Source organism: Macaca nemestrina, chromosome X, assembly GCF_043159975.1.
Source record: "Macaca nemestrina isolate mMacNem1 chromosome X, mMacNem.hap1, whole genome shotgun sequence".
NCBI lineage: Eukaryota > Metazoa > Chordata > Mammalia > Primates > Cercopithecidae > Macaca > Macaca nemestrina.
This window is the reverse complement of record NC_092145.1, coordinates 31,166,435-31,184,420: the sequence shown is the minus strand read 5'-3', so window position 1 is coordinate 31,184,420 and position 17,986 is coordinate 31,166,435. Positions and strand designations below refer to the sequence as shown.

General features: G+C 38.2%; 1 protein-coding gene across 5 annotated transcripts in view; it reads right to left on the bottom strand.

Annotated features, from left to right (window-relative positions):
- LOC105468440 (teneurin transmembrane protein 1) overlaps positions 1 to 17,986 on the bottom strand; it is an 839,487-nt gene that overhangs the window by 133,460 nt on the left and 688,041 nt on the right. For all 5 annotated transcript variants that reach the window (XM_071089007.1, XM_071089006.1, XM_024788669.2 and 2 more), the window contains 2 exons: positions 12,786 to 13,047; positions 9,351 to 9,618 (listed from right to left, as the gene is read on the bottom strand). In XM_071089007.1, the coding sequence (XP_070945108.1) occupies positions 9,351 to 9,618; positions 12,786 to 13,047 (530 nt within the window). The remainder of the gene's footprint in view (positions 1 to 9,350; positions 9,619 to 12,785; positions 13,048 to 17,986) is intronic.

Below are 17,986 nucleotides of genomic sequence, written 5' to 3'. Positions count from 1 at the left end.
GCTTATCATCTTACCAATGGCTTTCAAACTTTCAGGTCTGAAAGTCATGATAAGAAACACAATTTATTAATTGTGACCCAGCATCCACATGGGGAGATACACACACACACACACACACACACACGAAACAAAATTTTCCAAGACAATACTGTCTTTGCAGCATCACATTCTGGTATGTTCTATTTAATTCTGCTCACTTCGGTTCTATTATATTCCATCACATTCTATTCAATTTTTCAAAACAAAAGTGCTGATTGACTCACCAAATAGATTTCACAATCTACTAATGGGCGTGACCAGCAGTTTGAAATGGGCACAAGACCACTTGCTTATGAAAGTATTAGTGAAGGCCATTTGAAAACCTTGGTAGGAACTCTCACTTTTGGAAATGCTATCTTATATCTTATAAGATATATTAAAATGTATACAACTTATATCCTACATTAAACATATTTCATATGTAAGGATGAAAATTGAGTTGTAGTTCACAAGCTGACATGATGCTCCATTTTTCAGACACTTATTTAAACCTTTATTAATGTTGATTTTCGCATTTCCTTTTCATCTTCTGGTGACAATAAACTTGTTTTTTAGGTAGCAAACATTTTGTAGGTCCTTGAAAAACTCATATCCTTGGCACTGTGCCTATACAGTTGAATGGATAAAACAGCCCTGCTCTCAGTTAACGATTATGAATTCATGAGTGGGGAGAAATGATGAAAGATTATTATATCTGTTAGCTTCTCTGACAGAAAACCACTGGGGCGTTGAATTGGGTACTCGGTAAGGTGGGTTGGTTACTTTAGTGAGGAGAGGCAGCATTGAAAGGCATACAGAACTCAGGACTGGGAGACCCGAGTTTGAATCCCTGCTCTGTACAGGACTCTAGGCCAGTTACTTTTCTTTCTGACCCTCCCCTCTGCAACATGAAGATCATACTAATTCTGCCATGCCTACCAGGCAGGAATGTTATAAGGATTAAAATGAGATAATGTATGTGAAAGTAGTTTGCAAATTGTAAAGCACTACCTATTTGTTATTAAAATATTCAGTGGATGCTATTTTTGTGGCTGCCCAACCTGCTTAGGTTTTACTGAAGGGAAATTTATGAATGCTAAAGCATCGCTTTCAGGAATGTTTTGTGTGCACAAAGCAACCATAGCTTAGCACCTATTACTATTAATGTTCCCCTGTTTCTCTCTAACACAATTTAGACAGACTCCTATGTGTCGTGAACCTTTAGGAAGTGTAGTCCTCCCAGAAACACCATTCTTTGTTGCCAAACTACTGTACTAAATAATTATGCAATTGTTGTTGCCAATAACCTTGAAGAAAAATAGAACTGTTTATGGCAGAGCTACTAACAGTGGATGGCTGATTTCCTGAACTTCCAGGACTCCAAACTGCTGCAATATAATTTAATTAAAATAAAGACGAGGCAGAATACATTATTACATATTGATAATGTACGCAGACACAGGCGGACATCGGGAATTATTTTGACAAAATTCACATAATGGATGCAGATCAGAGCCCCTGAACAAGCCAGTTTGTCAAATTAAATAAGCCATCTCTAGAATTTTAACAGCCCTGTGAACTTAACAGTAATGATTTTTTTTTTTACATTGTTTTGCAAGCAGCAGAGTTGGGAAAGAAACTAAATAAAATACAATGATTTCCAGACATCGTACTTTATTTAGAATCAAAGAATAAAGCACTAAGTCCAAATTATTTAAAATGCTCACATGGAGTTTTTAGCAGGGGAGGCTTGTCTGTATATCAGACAACAAAATCTTTAAGCCGGATGAACTAGTGATTGTGGCTTTTGTACTGGAACCCTGGGGATGATTTTAGTCTTCTTCTACTTGATCAATATTGTACTTGGATTAATCAATCTTATCAGTTACCATTGATACTTCTCCAAGGAAGGAGTTCATACAACCCCTGTTTTTAATTTACTCACTCTGGTATTATCCCTTCAGTTGCAAAGTCTGTTTCCTTAAAAAAAATGGTGGTATATCCTAGGATCTCAAGCACTTCTTTTCTCATTTTCGCTGTCCCTCAACACTCTATTTTTCTCCTGTGATATTCTAGCCCTTAGAGATTATACCAATTCCCAACAGCCGAGCTACATGGAAAACAAGAGTCCCACATTTCAAATTAATTTAGATATTCACCATCACTTTAAATTCAGCTTGTTTAAACCTGAACCCTTCTTTCTCCATCACCCAGAAGTGAGTGGACCAGAGATTCATATTTAACTGGCATGGGAGGAAAAAGAGTGGGAGACATTTCTAGTCACAGTTTTAACCAAAATCCTTGCTCTAACTGGACTGCGTGAATGCCGATCATATCTTATATTAGTTTCCAATCTCTGCTGTAACAAATTACCAAACACTTAAAAGCTTCAAACAAGAAAAACCATCTTGCAGTTATGGAGGTCAGAATTCTCAAATGGGTCTCACTGAGCAAAAATCAAGGTGTCAGTAGGGCTGAGTTCCTTTCCAGAGGCTCTAAGGGAAAATCCATTTCTTTGCCTTTTCCAGCTTCTAGTAGCTGCTTACATGCCGTAGTCTGTGGCTCTCTTCCCTCATCTTCAAAGCCAGCAATGTTGCATTTCTCTGTGCCTTTCTTCCATAGTTATATCCTCATGTAACTCTGACTTCCCCTTCCGTTCCCTTCTCTACTTATAAGGACCCTTATGACAAATTGAGCCTACCCAGATAGACCAGGATAATCTCCAATCTCAAATCAGAAGTTAACAATCTTAATTTCATCTATAAGCTTAATTCTCTTTTGGCATGCAACATAACATATTCATAGTTTCCAAGGATGGACATCTTTGTGGGGGTGGCTATTATTCTGCCTACCAAATAGCTATACTAGTATTTCTGAATTTGAAGCAAATCTGAAAAGTGTCAGATACAGCACTGTTGCTGGTGCAAAATTGAGTCTATTTCTTCCCATATCAGTTAAGTGATTATAAAATATCACCAGGAGTACAAATAGACATTTCCATTTCCTTCTTTGTTTATTTAGATTTAATCATAAATATTAAGGTATCAGCTCAATGGTTGCATCTTTGATCCTATTTGTTTCCATTCATTTATTATCTGAACTATTTATCATCTACTGTGTTCTTACAGAGCTCACAATCCATCTTCAGAGTAGTAGATTCTCCAACTTCATTCTACCAACTGTTCAGAAGTTTTACCATTGTCAGAATATGGATCTTTTGAAAACATTATGCCACGAAAAGCAAGCCAGACACAAAAGACCACATACTGTATGATTCCATGTGTTTCAAATATCCAGAACAGATAAATCCATATAGACAAAATGGAGATGAGCAGATTCTAGGACTTGGGGGAGGGAGGAGTTGGGAGTGACTGCCAATGTGTATGGGGCTACTTCGTGGAGTGATGATGAAAATGTTCTGGAATTAGATATTGGTGGTAGTTGTATAACCTTGTGAAAATACTAAAAACCAATGAATTGTACACTTTAAGTGAGTGAACTTTATGGTCTATGAATTATACCTCAATAAGCCTGTTATTTAAAAAAAATGAAGTTGAGCTGCATTTATGTGAACCCTAGCAAGAAATGACTACTAGATGCTGTACTGGTCAGTTCTTCATGAGAGGACTGGGTAAATTTCTAAGTGTCATGATTTTAGAAAAAAAGCAAAAAACAAAACAAAAACAACCCCTCAAAACCTAGCTGGGGTCTAAGGATGATCATAAAGAATTAGAAAATATGAAAAACTATTTAAAAGATCAACAAATTCAGGTGTTGGTTTTTTGAAAAATTAGTAAGATAGGCCACTAGCTAGATTAATAAAGAAGAAAAGAGAGAAGGTCCAAATAAACACAACTAGAAACAACAAAGGGGATATTACCACTGACTCCACAGAAATGTAAATAACCATCAGAAAATACGATGAACACCTAGGAAGAGATTAATAAACTCATGGACACATACATCCTCCCAAGATTGAACCAGGAAGAAATTGATTCCCCGAACAGACCAATAATGAGCTCTGAAACGGAATCAGTAATAAATAGCCTACCAATCAACCAACCAACCAACAAAAAAAACCCAGGACCAGGTGGATTCATAGCAAAATTCTAGCAGATGTACAAAGAACAGCTGGTACCATTCCCAGCAGAATTATTCCAAAAAATTGAGGAGGGACTCCTCCCCACCAACTCATTCTATGAGGCCAGCATCATCCTGATACCAAAACCTGGCAGAGACACAACAGAAAAGAAAACTTCAGGTCAATATCCCTGATGAATATTGATGCAAAAATCCTTAAAAAAAATACTTGCAAACTGAATCCAGCAGCACTTCAAAAAGCTAATCCACTATGATCAAGTATACTTCATCCCTGGGATGTAAAGTTGGTTCAACATACTCAAATTAATAAATGTGATTCATCACATAAACGGAACTAGAGAAAAAAACCACTTGATTATCTCAATAGATGCATAAACGGCTTTGATAAAATTCAACATGCATTCATGTTAAAAACTCTCTATTACAAACTAGATATTGAAGGAACATAGCTCAAAATAGTAAGAACCATCCATGACAAACCTATAGCCAACATCTTACTGAATGGGCAAAACCTGGAAGCATTCCTCTTGAAAACTGGATGCCCTCTCTCATCAGTCCTATTCAACATGGCATTGGAAGTCCTGGCCAGAGGAATACAGCAAGAAAAAGAAATAAAGGGCATCCAAACAGGAAGACAGGAAGTCAAACTATCCTGTTAGCAAATAACATGATTCTATATCTAGAAATCCCCATAGATTTGGCCCCAAAGCTCCTTTAGCTGATAGCTTCAGCAAAGTTTCAGGATACAAAATCAATGTACAAAAATCACTAGCATTCCCATATACCAATAACAACCAAGCTGAGAGCCAAATCAGGAACACACTTTCATTCACAATACTCACAAGAAGAATAAAATACCTAGGAATACGGTTAACCAGGGAGGTGAAAAATCTCTCAAAGAGAATTATAAAACACTGCTCAGATAAATCTGAGATAACATAAACAAACAGAAAAACATTCTATGCTCATGGATAAGAAGCATCAATATCGTAAAAATGACCATACCACCGAAAGCAATTTACAGATTCAATGCTATTTCTATCAAACTACCAATGACATTCTTCACAAAATTAGAAAAAATATACTCTAAAATTCATATGGAACCACAAAAAAAGCCTAAATAGCCAAGGCAATCCTAAACTAAAAGAAAAAAAGCTGGAGGCCTCACATTACTCAACTTCAAACTATACTACAGTGTTACAGTGACTAAAACAGCATGGTACTGGTATAAAAACAGACACACAGACCAATGGAACAGAATAGAGAGCCCAGAAATAAGGTCACACATCTACAACCACCTGATCTTCAACAAAGCTGACAAAAACAAGCAACAGGGAAAGGACTCCCTATTCAAAAAACAGTGCTGCAATAACTGGCTAGCCATATATAGAAGATTGAAACTGGACCCCTTACTTACACCATATACACAAATCAACTCAAGATGGATTAAAGACTTAGGTGTAAAACCCAAAACTATAAAAACCCTGGAAGACAACTGAGGTAATACCATTTTGGACATAGCAACAGACAAAGATTTCATGAGGAAGACACCAAAAGCAATCACAACAAAAGCAAAAATTGACAAACGGGATCTAATAAAATTTAAGAGCTTATGCACAGCAAAAGAAACTATCAACAGCGTAAACAGATAACCTAAAGAATAGGAGAAAATACTTGCAAACTATGCATCTAACAAATGTCTAATATCCAGCATCTATAAGGAACTTAAACAAATTAATAAGAAAAAAATTAACAACCCTATTAAAAAGTAGGCAAAGGGCACGAACAGATGCTTTTCAAAAGAAGACATATATGTGGCCAATAGCATATTAAAAAAACTCAATATCACCCATCATTAGAGAAATGCAAATTTTAAAAAAGTCAAAAAATAATAGATGCTGGCGAGGTTGTAGAGAAAAGGGAACAATTAAACATTGTTGGTGGGAGCATAAATTAGTTCAGCCATTGTGGAAAGCAGTGTGTCAATTCCTGAAAGACCTAAAAACAGAATTGCCATTCGACCCAGAAATCCTATTTTTTTGGATAGGAATATAAACCATTCTACCATAAAGACACATGCACACAAATGTTCATTGCAGCACTATTCACAATAGCAAAGACGTGGAATCACCCTAAATACCCATCAATGACAGATTGGATAAAAAAGATGTTGTACTTATATACCATGGAATACTGTACAGCCATAAAAAAGAATGACATCGTGTCTTTCGCGGAAACATGGATGGAGCTGGAGGTTATTATCCTTAGCAAACTAACACAGAAACAGAAAACCAAATACCGCATGTTCTCTCTTATAAGTGGGAGCTAAATGATGACAACTCATGGACACAAAGAGGGGAACAACAGACACTGGGGCCTATTTAAGGGTGGAGGCTGGGAGGAGGGAAAGGAGCAGAAAAAATGACTACTGGGTACTAGGCTTAGTAAATGGGTGCCAAAACAATCTGTACCATAAACCCTGTGACACGAATTTACCTATATAACAAGCCTACACACATATCCATGAACCTAAAATAAAAGTTTAAAGATAAATTAATTAAAATAATTGGAAAATAAGGACCTATAGAGAAAAATTAGAGGAATTTTGGATTATCTGCCTAGTGAAGGAAATGCTGTAGGATAATATGGAGAAGAGAATTAGAGACTTTGAGTATGATTCGGTGAGGGTCTCAGCAAGAATGAGATGTCGCACTTGTAAATGTTCACTGCAGAGAGTTTGAATTAAGGCATGGGCAGAGTTAAGAGAATTATCAAGGAAGGGAGAGCCACCTAAGCACTGGCATAACTGGTAAACTTTCCGGGCTTGTAGGGGGAAGAGGAGGGAGTGATGATACAGAAGGCAAGATAGAGCATGGGGATTTGGAGGAGGCGCTACTAGACAGGAGCTGCTATTGTCTAATGTAGTCTGCAGTAAAGCAGGAAGAGGGATAAATACCCTGACCTTGTTCTCGTTCTACAGTCTCCAGATGGTGCCACTCATTCAGCAAATCAAGTGGGAAGTTAAAGAGCAAGGAGTTCAGGGAAAGCAGTCCATGGAAACCAGCCTCTCAGAGCACAGAGAAGGACAGAAAAGAGATTATGTGTGTGTGTTTGTGGGGGGCGGAGGGGTGGGGTGGGCAGGGAGGGGAAATGGAGAGTAAATAGCACAAAGTGCCTGCCTGTTATACTCACAACACCATTCTTAGAGAAGCTGAGGCAACAAATACCTGCATAGACTCCATGCTTTATACTATGTGATCACAGTACCCTGGCCACAACAAAACTGAAAAAAAGCAATACCAGCAACTGACATTTGTTGAATGCTTACGATGTGCCAAGCACTTTATGTTACTCACCTCATTTAATCATCATATCATAACAAACCTATGAGTAACATAATCTTTATGATAATCACTTTATAGATGGAGAAACTGTGGCATTTGGAGATTGAGTAATTTATCCAATGTCACATAGCTCGCAAGTAGAGAAGGAATGATTTGAACCCAGGGAAGGAGGCTGGCTCCAGAGCTGTTCTCATAACCACTACACTAATAGAATAGCGATTAAGCAGGACTCTGTAGGCTGGTCAGCAACTTTCATGGTAGCCTAATGCTAAAGTTCTGCCTTACAAGGGTGTCCTGGACTGTTACAGTAAATGGCTGACACAATACAATATTTTCTCTAAGAGGAACCTGAATGCAAGATACACTGCAAGTTAGCAGACCACATAGAATGTGAAGAGCTGAAAGAGAGAAGGAAGGTAGTTAGTATGGCAGGAGGAGAGATGAAGTCAGTCTTAAGTATGGCTGAGTCACCACTGTGGGAATCAGTGGACTTGGAAAAAACTTGAACTGGGTTTAAGTTGATGGAGCAGATGCTGACCTTCTAGAAATGCAATGCGTCCTGAACAAGGCTATAAGTTTGAGGCCTGCTTGTGAGGCTACTGATGGTATTTCTTGTACTTTCTTATTTTCTTGTGTGTCTTTACAATAATTTCCCATTTACTGAGGAAATATGAACCCATCCACATTCCTTGCTTTCCAGTAAAGTCCAACACAAATGAGTTAATTATTTAAATATATGAGGGTCTCTTGGGCAGAGAAGAGTCATCAGTCTCTCCCTCTCTCTCTCTCTCTCTCTCTCACTCTCCCTCTGGGAAGAGAAAATTGACATACTATGGTCAAAGAAATATAGTTCAGCTCTATGGGAATTATATCATGACAGACACTTCCAAGGGAGGATGTCTAAATGTCTCTTTTGGAGAACTTTAAAATAATCTTCTCATCTGTCCAAGGGTGATTTACATGAGCTACTGCCTGAAGGTACAAGGATCAAAGGCTCCCAAACTGCAGATCTACAAACCTGTATCAAGTTCCTTAGAAAGGTTTCTCTGTTTTCTACAGAGTGACAGAGATAAAGACTTTGGTGTTAGTCTATCTCACTCTGATTGTCAGGGTTCGATTGCTTGCCATCATTTCTTAAAACAGGCTATTTTTTCTTTTCTGCTATTAAGTTATCCCTCATTTATGAAATTATGGTAGCGGTAGGAATAGTATATTATAGTGAGTTCTTTTAAAAATATTCTTACTTGACAATATAAAACATTGGCAAATCTATCTCTGCCTCATTTTAAAAAAAAGTCATATGTCTGGGAGAAATAAGTATCTGAAAACCACAGGCCCAAAGGACCTCTTCAGGTCCCTCCTATCTATAAGATGCTAGGTTTTAAAGTCTTGAGATTACAGAAAATCAAAAGGAATAGGAAGGCAGGATGATTTTTTATTTAACCTGAAGAAGTAACAAGTTAATGAAGTCTAACCATCTTAGACATAAAAGATAATAAGTGGAGATGGCTATAAGTTAGAATTTTGTAGTCTCTAAGTAGAAATGACAGTCTAAACGTCAAATCCAAAAACATGGCCTATAGAACGCCACACCAAAGGTCACATTTAGAAGGCAGCATTCGGCTCTGGTGACAGTTACAAGTCAGATATTGCGTGATTCTATTGGTATGCAGCCATCATGAAAGGGGAACTAAAATCTTTTTGAAGCAAAAATGTGTCAAAAGGGAACTCTAAACTGGCCTCAAGGGAGTGTTTAAATGAAAAATGCCTTAGATCCTTTAAATAGAAGAAAATCAATAATTATTCCAAATACAAATTAACACGCAACAAGTATTTTCTGTTCTGTGCATGTAATACTGCTATTTACATATAACTAGTTCAACGTACCCAAAGCCTCTGCCAGGCCCCAAACCTTCTGTCCATAGATGTCGGTCTTGTTCCAAGCAAACGTGTAGACAAGATTAATTGCGGCGGGAAACCACTTCTGTGTGAGTCGCCCTTCCACAGCTACTGTGAGGTGTACTTTTATCATCCCGACAGGAATCGTTGAATGTGTCAGAAGGATCCGTAGCAGGGTTTTATACCCAGGGGTGCGGCTGCTCAGGTAACTCAGCCTCACAAAGCTGGAGGGAATGGGAATTTCCTCCTGTACAACCTGAAATAATAATAATAAAAAAAGCCAAATAGGCTCTTGTCAGTGGTCGCAGGTAGATGAGGATATTGTGTGCTTAGTTATCTTTGAAACATGCCAAAGGAGAGAGCTTAAACAGGTCTAAGGATGTCAAGGCATTTGTTCTTGAATCTTTGTGAGATTGTGTAATAATAGGTTTTGAATTTTGCACCAAACATGAATGGAGACAAGACCCAACCTTAAGGATTGTTTTTATTTTTTTCCCATGCCAGGAAAGATTGTGTAAGGAACAATTTCAGCTTTTCAATAGTGTTCCAAAAACTGCTTAGTAGGAGTTGAGAAAGATCACACCGCTGAATGTCAAGCAATTCAGTACTATAGGCTCCATTAAGGGGTCTTTTTCTTATATAAACATACACAAAAGCTTGTTTGGTGTTAAGTCGTATATCATAAAACCATTGGTGTAATCCTTATTCAGGCTAGCCTCTCTAAGAGGAAGAACTTGAGAAGCAGGCCCAGCAAGTGATATTTTATGACAAAGATTATAGTTTCCCTAGAATTAATCTTTACTGATGCCATCAAATTCGTTTTCTTTGGAGCTTTGAAATGACCCTGAGGCCAAATTTTTAATCAAATTTTTCTTACATATTTCTCTGTGCCTGGATGTAGCAATGGCTGGGAACAAGTTTCTCCAAGTTGGCACTTGTGACTGAGAAGCAAATAACTCCCACTAATTCCTCTGCAAATTTTACACTAAACGTTGGTCTCAGAGTAAAAATACCACTTGGCTTCTTTAATTAATTGCTATTACTTGTTTGCTTATCACCACAGATAAAGTTAAATAACCAAAGGTGGTAACTAAAACTGAATCATGTGTTCTATGACTTTCATCTTTCAAAAGACTGCTGAAGAAAAAGCCCATCCTATTCAATACACTTAAGGTGACATGAGTAGTGTAGATATTTTCATGCTTTTATTCATTTTTACCTCAGAACCTTGTTCCCTCTTACTTTTCCAAACTTGTGCATATAGCAGAACTGATTGTTAAACATATGGTATCTCATATTGTCCAGGATTTTTGGTCTTTCTCCTGTTTCTGAGGACACGATCCCTTTTTTGTACACTTTGCCTAATTTTTCTCCCTCTACATTAGCCATTTGATACCAGGGTTGTCCACCAGCTGTCTTCTCAGATGGTGACAGAAGTACAATAGAGGATAGCATGACACTCACCAACTTAGTAGTTCATTTTCCTAAGAAAACATGCAATCCTAGATAAGCTTGGAAATTTTCGTGCTGAAAGAAGACCTATACTTCCTAATGACATCTGTGAAGGGATTGGTATACAAATCAAATGTACTCATTAAACACTGTCTTGTTTTTTCTTCCTTTCTAAGCAAAGAGCAATGGAAAAGATAAGGGGTAGCTCTTTGGACTGCTTTTCCTGAAGGGCAGTATTTTTGTGTGAGCCTTTCCTAAGTGGTATTCTCTGGGTACTGCTAAGAGCTGGTGGGTGGTGTTATGATGAAAGAACAATCAATTCTATCTTGGAGCATACATTTACTTCTGGATTTCTGGATCTGTAGACCTATGAGTCCATTTTGGTGCTTCCACATTTAATTATCATTAAAATGTTTCTATAATGTGGTGCTGGAATTGTACTATGGTTGTTTGAATGGTTTAATATTGAAATGACAATATTGAATGCTCAATAAAGAATAATTCTCAGGAATGTTAAAATATCAAGGTTCAAAAATGTCTTCTCCTGACTATAAAGCTTGAACACTCAGAAGCAAAGCTTTTTTGAAAAAAAAAAAACCAAAACTGCACAGGCTTGAAAACTATGTTTACTTTACACAGCTAGACAAGAGAAGTTGTCATGTCTTCTAAGAATAATGACAATGATACAAACTAGACAATAGAAGAAAACTAGAATTTTTTTTCTTTTCTTCTTCTTCTTTTCTTTTTTTTTTTTTGAGACAGAGTTTCACTCTTGTTGCCCAGGCTGGAGTGCAATGGTGTGATCTTGGCTCATTGCAACCTCCTTCTCCCGGGTTCAAGCAATTCTCCTTCCTCAGCCTCTGGAGTAGCTGGGATTACAGGCACGCACCCCCACGCCTGACTAATTTTGTATTTTTAGTAGAGACAGGGTTTCTCCATGTTGGTCAGGTTGGTCTTGAACTCTCAATCTCAGGTGATCCTGAAAGGACACAAAGATGTGTACCCACCCCCCCCGCTACACCCTATTGCTAAACCCTTTGCTCTGCTCTCTAATCTTTGCACATACCAGAGATTTCGTAAGTTCTGTGAGTACCTGTTTTTCTGCACGTACCAGAGATTTTATAAGTTCTGAGGCAGGGTCACAAGACGTGTTTAAGTAAGATAAACTCTTGCTGCCATAAACCGGTTGTGCAACCTGACGCAATATAATTAACTGCCTTTGTGTAAAACTGCTCTCCCGCCTCAAAGGTCTAACCGAAATATCAGAAATGGCGGGAACCAATCATAGTTAGCCAAATCGCCTTGTTCAAACACTAGCCAATCATACATCTGATTTGTATAATAATTCTATGCCCACTTTTCTTAGACTATATAACACTGTTCGGGGCTCAGTGGGGGAGCTCTCTCCTGCCCGTCTCGTTTCGCGAGCGAGTGAGAGTTCCAGGTTCGAACCTGTAATAAAGATCCTTGCTGCTTAGCTTTGACTCTGGACTCTGGTGGTCTTCTTCGGGGAATAAACGATCTGGGCATAACAATCCCCCTACCTCGGCCTCCCAAAGTGCTGGGATTACAGGCATGAGCCACCACGCCCAGCTCAAAAACGCAATTTCTTAAGGATTTTTTATTTCAGAACCACAAACAGTCCAAGCTCATGGATTATACTGTTATTACTAATAAGCCAGCTAGCTTTGTTCTTAGAGCACAGTGTTTATTAGGTCAAGAATTGGGGTTTAATTCTCATGAAAGCTACTTAATCTTGTTCTGTTCCATGGCCACAGATAGCATTCTAATGCCCTGGCCAATTATGTTAAAAATGTGTGCCAGAAAAACATTTGAAGACTTCTCTTGACAAATAAAGGGCAGCACATTATAAGGATGGCAACAAGAATAGGAAAAGGAATGTAGCTATTATACACTGTTGACAACTCCATGATATTATTATTTTATACATTCAAAGGCCAATATACTCACCTGCAGCTCAGGAACAATAGTTCCCCTTTCTGGACAGGACCCTCCAAATGATGTGAGTGGTGAAGGAAGCACAATAGGGTTTGGGCTGATAAAGTTGGAGATACCGCAGGATGGCGGGTCTGATACAACTCTCTGCATGGTGACTTTCTCCACCACAATAAACTGATTCCAAGGCAACCAGAGTGTCCTCTTCTCAGGCAGGAAAGGTGATCGGTCGAAGATTAAGATGACGGAGATACCACCGATGGCTACGAGGTCAAAGCTGAGAAGGAAAAAACATAAGACAGTTGCAATCAAATGAAAAATTTAAAAATTCCAGTTAAAAAAATAGGTTAATTTCAGTGCCCTTTCCTTTTTCGGGGGACTCAACTATATCTACTTGTATTGTCTATCTTATAAATTCTCTCTAGCAATATATTCATTCAATAGATGACTTCTTTTTACTCTTTTCACTATCTAGCGGTCTTCTAAGAAGACATTCCATGTCACCAGTTGATATTCCCTTGAAATTTGTAAACTGTTTTTTTTTTTTTTTTTTGAGATGGAGTCTTGCTCTGTCACCTCAGGCTGGAGTGCAGTGGTGTGATCTTGGCTCACCACAATCTCCGCCTCCCGGGTTCAAGCGATTCTCCTGTCTCAGCCTCCTGAGTAGCTAGGACTACAGGTGCACACCACCATGCCAGGCTAATTTTTGTATTCTTTAATAGAGATGGGATTTCACCATATTTGTCAAGCTGTTCTTGAACTCCTGACCTTAGGTGATTCACCTGCCTCGGCCTCCCAAAGTGCTGGGATTACAGGCGTGAGCCACTGCGTCCAGCCTGTAAACCAATTAATTTTAACGCTATCTTAAACAAAATCACTGCATGTATTTCTGCAAAGCCAAATCTGACACAGCTGCTCCCCTTGTGCTAAAGATAACAGAAAGATGACCATCTAACATTTAGCAGCATCTTTGAGAATGATGCATTATTCATTTTCCAAAAAATCCTATAATGTAACATAAGAAAAGTAAGGAGCCAAAAGGTTAAATATCTTGTTCAGGGTCACAAACATCGTGTCAGAAACCAGACAATGTCTTTGAGATGGCATTTGGAGAAAGACATCAGGAGATGACAATTGTTAGGGAAAATTTCTTTGAACTCAGCTATGCCCGACCGAGCCCTCTATATTTGACTACCCTCTTTGGCCTCCTAGTCTACTTGAACCTCAGATTTAAGATCTCTGGTTTGCTTCACAACGGTTTTTGGTTTCTTTTTGTAAGACAGCCTGTAATGAACCCTGCACAACTTCACCAACAACTCCTTCTCTATCTATGACAAAGCAAGACTACCTCTGCTGTAAGCCGACTCTGTCTATCTCTAGATGTGGTCTATGACAAGACTATTGCATTGGAGCTGAACAGATTCAGATTTCATTTTATTCTGCACTAGATGGTTCTACCTTACTTCTCTTTTAAGTATAATGACATCTTTGAGATGATGTACTTGAGAGCATTTGAAAAGCAAAAACTCCCATATAAAAAGTAAGATAATGATAAATTATTATCATTTTTATGTTAAAAATGGATAAAGGGCAATATGATGTTCCTTAATATTCAAGGCAACTTAAATCCACAGGAGAGAGATGTAAGCTATTGACTGCATTAAAAAAGATCTTTCAGCAAAACACTTTTTCAATGATAAAAAGCCCTGATAGGGAATCAGACTTAATTATGGACATCTCACCACTCTCTTCTTATGACATTTGTTACATTTATTATAGTATTACCAATCGTGTTTTGTTGCAGAAATCTTGCAGATAAAGATAAATGAACAGTAACAAAGGATGGATAATACCGTGTTTTTTATTGCTGCTTTTTCAGTGAAGTAGCTTTATATTAAGGCAGTTTCCAAAAAGAGGATTTGAAGAACTGTGTTAGCTACAGAGAATAATCTAGGTATGAATTAAAGAAAACCCAAACGGTTTATGGTTTAAGACAGAGGGTCTGAATTCATAATAATACGGGAGCAGTTTAAGGCAAGTGTAGTGGGGAAAATCTGACACTACTTGTCAAGAAACCTTTCCTCTAGTTCACCTTCTTTGTGGATTTAAGTATGTATCCTTGGGGAAGTTTATATGCCTCACCCAAACCTTGACTCTTGACTCAAAATTTAAGTGCTTATTTATTTAAAAACATAAAACAAACACAAACATGAAAACTAAATAAACTATCCAGATAAGAACATAGGGCCGGGCGCGGTGGCTCAAGCCTGTAATCCCAGCACTTTGGGAGGCCGAGACGGGCGGATCACGAGGTCAGGAAATCGAGACCATCCTGGCTGACACGGTGAAACCCCGTCTCTACTAAAAAAATACAAAAAACTAGCCAGGCGAGGTGGCGGGCGCCTGTAGTCCCAGCTACTCAGGAGGCTGAGGCAGGAGAATGGCGTGAACCCGGGAGGCGGAGCTTGCAGTGAGTTGAGATCCGGCCACTGCACTCCAGCCTGGGCGGCAGAGCGAGACTCCGTCTCAAAAAAAAAAAAAAAAAAAAAAAGAACATAGGTGCCCGAAAATTATTATCTCTCTTTTTAAAAAAATCTTTTATTCAGTCCTTCTAGAAAGATTACGCAGACAGGCCAGGCATCTTGTTTTGTAGAAAGAATGTGGGTTTGGTTTCACATATATCTGGGTTTGAATCCCAGCTCTGCCCTGTTAACTTTGTGTCTTTGGGCTAGTTATTTAACCTTCCTGAGATGCAGTTTTCTCACTAGTAAAATGAAGCCTCTATAATCTATCTCTTAGCTGCTATTGTAAATGAATAAATGAGATAAAGAATTAAGGGTCAAGAATATAGTAGGAACTCAACAACTGTTACCTTTCTTCTCAAATCAGATCCATTGTCCTACTACATTTGCCATATGTTTTCCTTTTTTTGTAGTTCAAGTGAACTATAGGCCAGCTTTTGATTATCTCCATGAGCAGATACTGATTTTAGGGTCTCCTTGGAACTTCCTTTAGGCTTCTTATGGTGGTTCATTTTATATCTCTACTTGGCTAGGTTATAGTTCTGCGTTATTTAATGAAACATCAATCTATGTATTGCTGTGGAGGTCTTTTAGAGATGTGGTTAATGTCTATAATCAGTTGAATTTAAGTAAAGGAGATGGTCCTTGATAATGTGGGTGGGCAAAACTGTTTCTGTGAGGAAGAAGAAATTCTGCCTTAAGACCACTGCATCTCTTTCCTGAGAGTTTCCAGTCTTCTAGCCTGCCTGACAGATTTCAGACTTGCCAATCCCCACAATCTTATAAGCAAATTCCTTGGAATAAATCACTCTCTCAATACAATAATATCGATATATCTATGTCATATTTTGTTTCCCTGGAAAGCCCTGACTGATACGCTTCTCATCTTTCCACCTCGCAGTTATACACTCATTAATTGACATGGAGATGGAAGGTGGAACTGTGGCCAGAGATCCATCTAAACCATTTCCAATGCCAAATAGAATGCTCTCTGAATGATTGCTTCTTTGGGATTTCTCTCACCACAAAACACCTCCATTTGTATGGACCATTAAGAACAGGTTATTAAGTCATATGAGAGTGGATATAAAAGACCCAAGGGAGAGGATTTATTTGTTTGGAGATTGTTGTCAACACATAAGCCCAACCAGTCCTATCTACAGATGGAAGGCTATTGACACCTATGCAAATTGCTTATCTCTCTCTGCTTCATAGTATCCATAAATGAACAAACTTTTGCCTTGAGGAGAATCAAAGGGAAGCCTCTCTTCATCTTCTAGTCTTCAGAACAAAGTTCTTGAGACCATTAATGCTTCTCAAGAACCTTCTAAGAATGTCGTCACTTCACCTGCTTTGCTTATCATTAGCTGAACTATTTACAAATAGTTCTCTTTTAACACTTTACTGAGTACTGGTTATATATCTAAGTTGAAGGTGGTAAATCATAGAAGAAAAGAGCAAGATTACTTCGGTTTAAATCTTGAACTCTATCTTATTATCTGGATAAGTTTTCTTATACAACAAATGGGGAGGGTGATAATAATGATATTTACCTCGGATAGTTGTTGTGAGCATGAAAACAGAGACATTCATGAAAGTGTCTGACATACAGTAGACACTCATAAACATTCACCTTTCCTTTAGAATAGGCTTTTTTTCTTTTCTGCTAAGTAGGCCCTTCTCTATGTGAGTATCTAATCTCTTCATACTTTTAAAGGGCTCAGTCTTTCACCACCATCCTTCCTTCTGCTTTGAATAAATTACTTTGGTCCCATGATCTAGACCTTTCCTGGTTCTTTAGGGAAACTTGTCAGTTTACTTTTGCAAGTAATTGATAATGGGGGTAAATAGTTCTACATTCCACATGACATTTGCATTCAACGGGGACTTTGAGAGAGCTGATAGCTTCACCCAAAGCAGTGATACCATTGGTGAGAATTATAAACACTGTGGCCAACTGGAGGGATTGAGATTTGGACATGGAGGATCCTATCAGCAACTCTCATATCACACTCTGTCTACTAGGTATCTAGATACTAATCTCAGCCTTTCTATACTCTTTTGACCTCAGGTACATTTTTCTTACGATTTTCTACTTTTGAAATGTACTTACTCAAACTGAGGTAGCAACAAACAGAGACATATAAATGGAAACTCTCATCACACTGTCACTTTATGTCCAAGAAATGACAGTGGAACAGTCTGGTTGGCATTTGGGGACCATATTTTGAATGCTTACACCTTTATGGAGCCTGAGGAGAGTTATTGCTAGAGAGGATTCTGACTAGTATCTGTCATCTACATAAACTCAGTTCTCACTGTGAGTTCAGCAGAGGACGGTCTTGGGGCATTTCCCTTAAAACTAAAGACACAAAAGTAACAACAAAGATTACCCTCTTTAATGTTCCCTCTAAACTGGACACTAACATTTTTAGAATCTTTAGGTATCAAGATTCTTTTAGGCTCTTGTGCGAATATCAAATAATTCACCGAAACCTTTGTATGTAAGCTAAAAAAATGAGGGTTTATCAGGCCTCCATGAGAAGTCAAAATCAAATGGCTCAGAGGATATATTCTATTTAGAGACATAACTCATTTCTTAATTTATGGCATATGGTTGCAGATGTTAGCAAGGGTGAGGCTAGTTTTAAGCACCAGTTCCTGGTGAGTGCACTACCAAAATTCCATTATTCA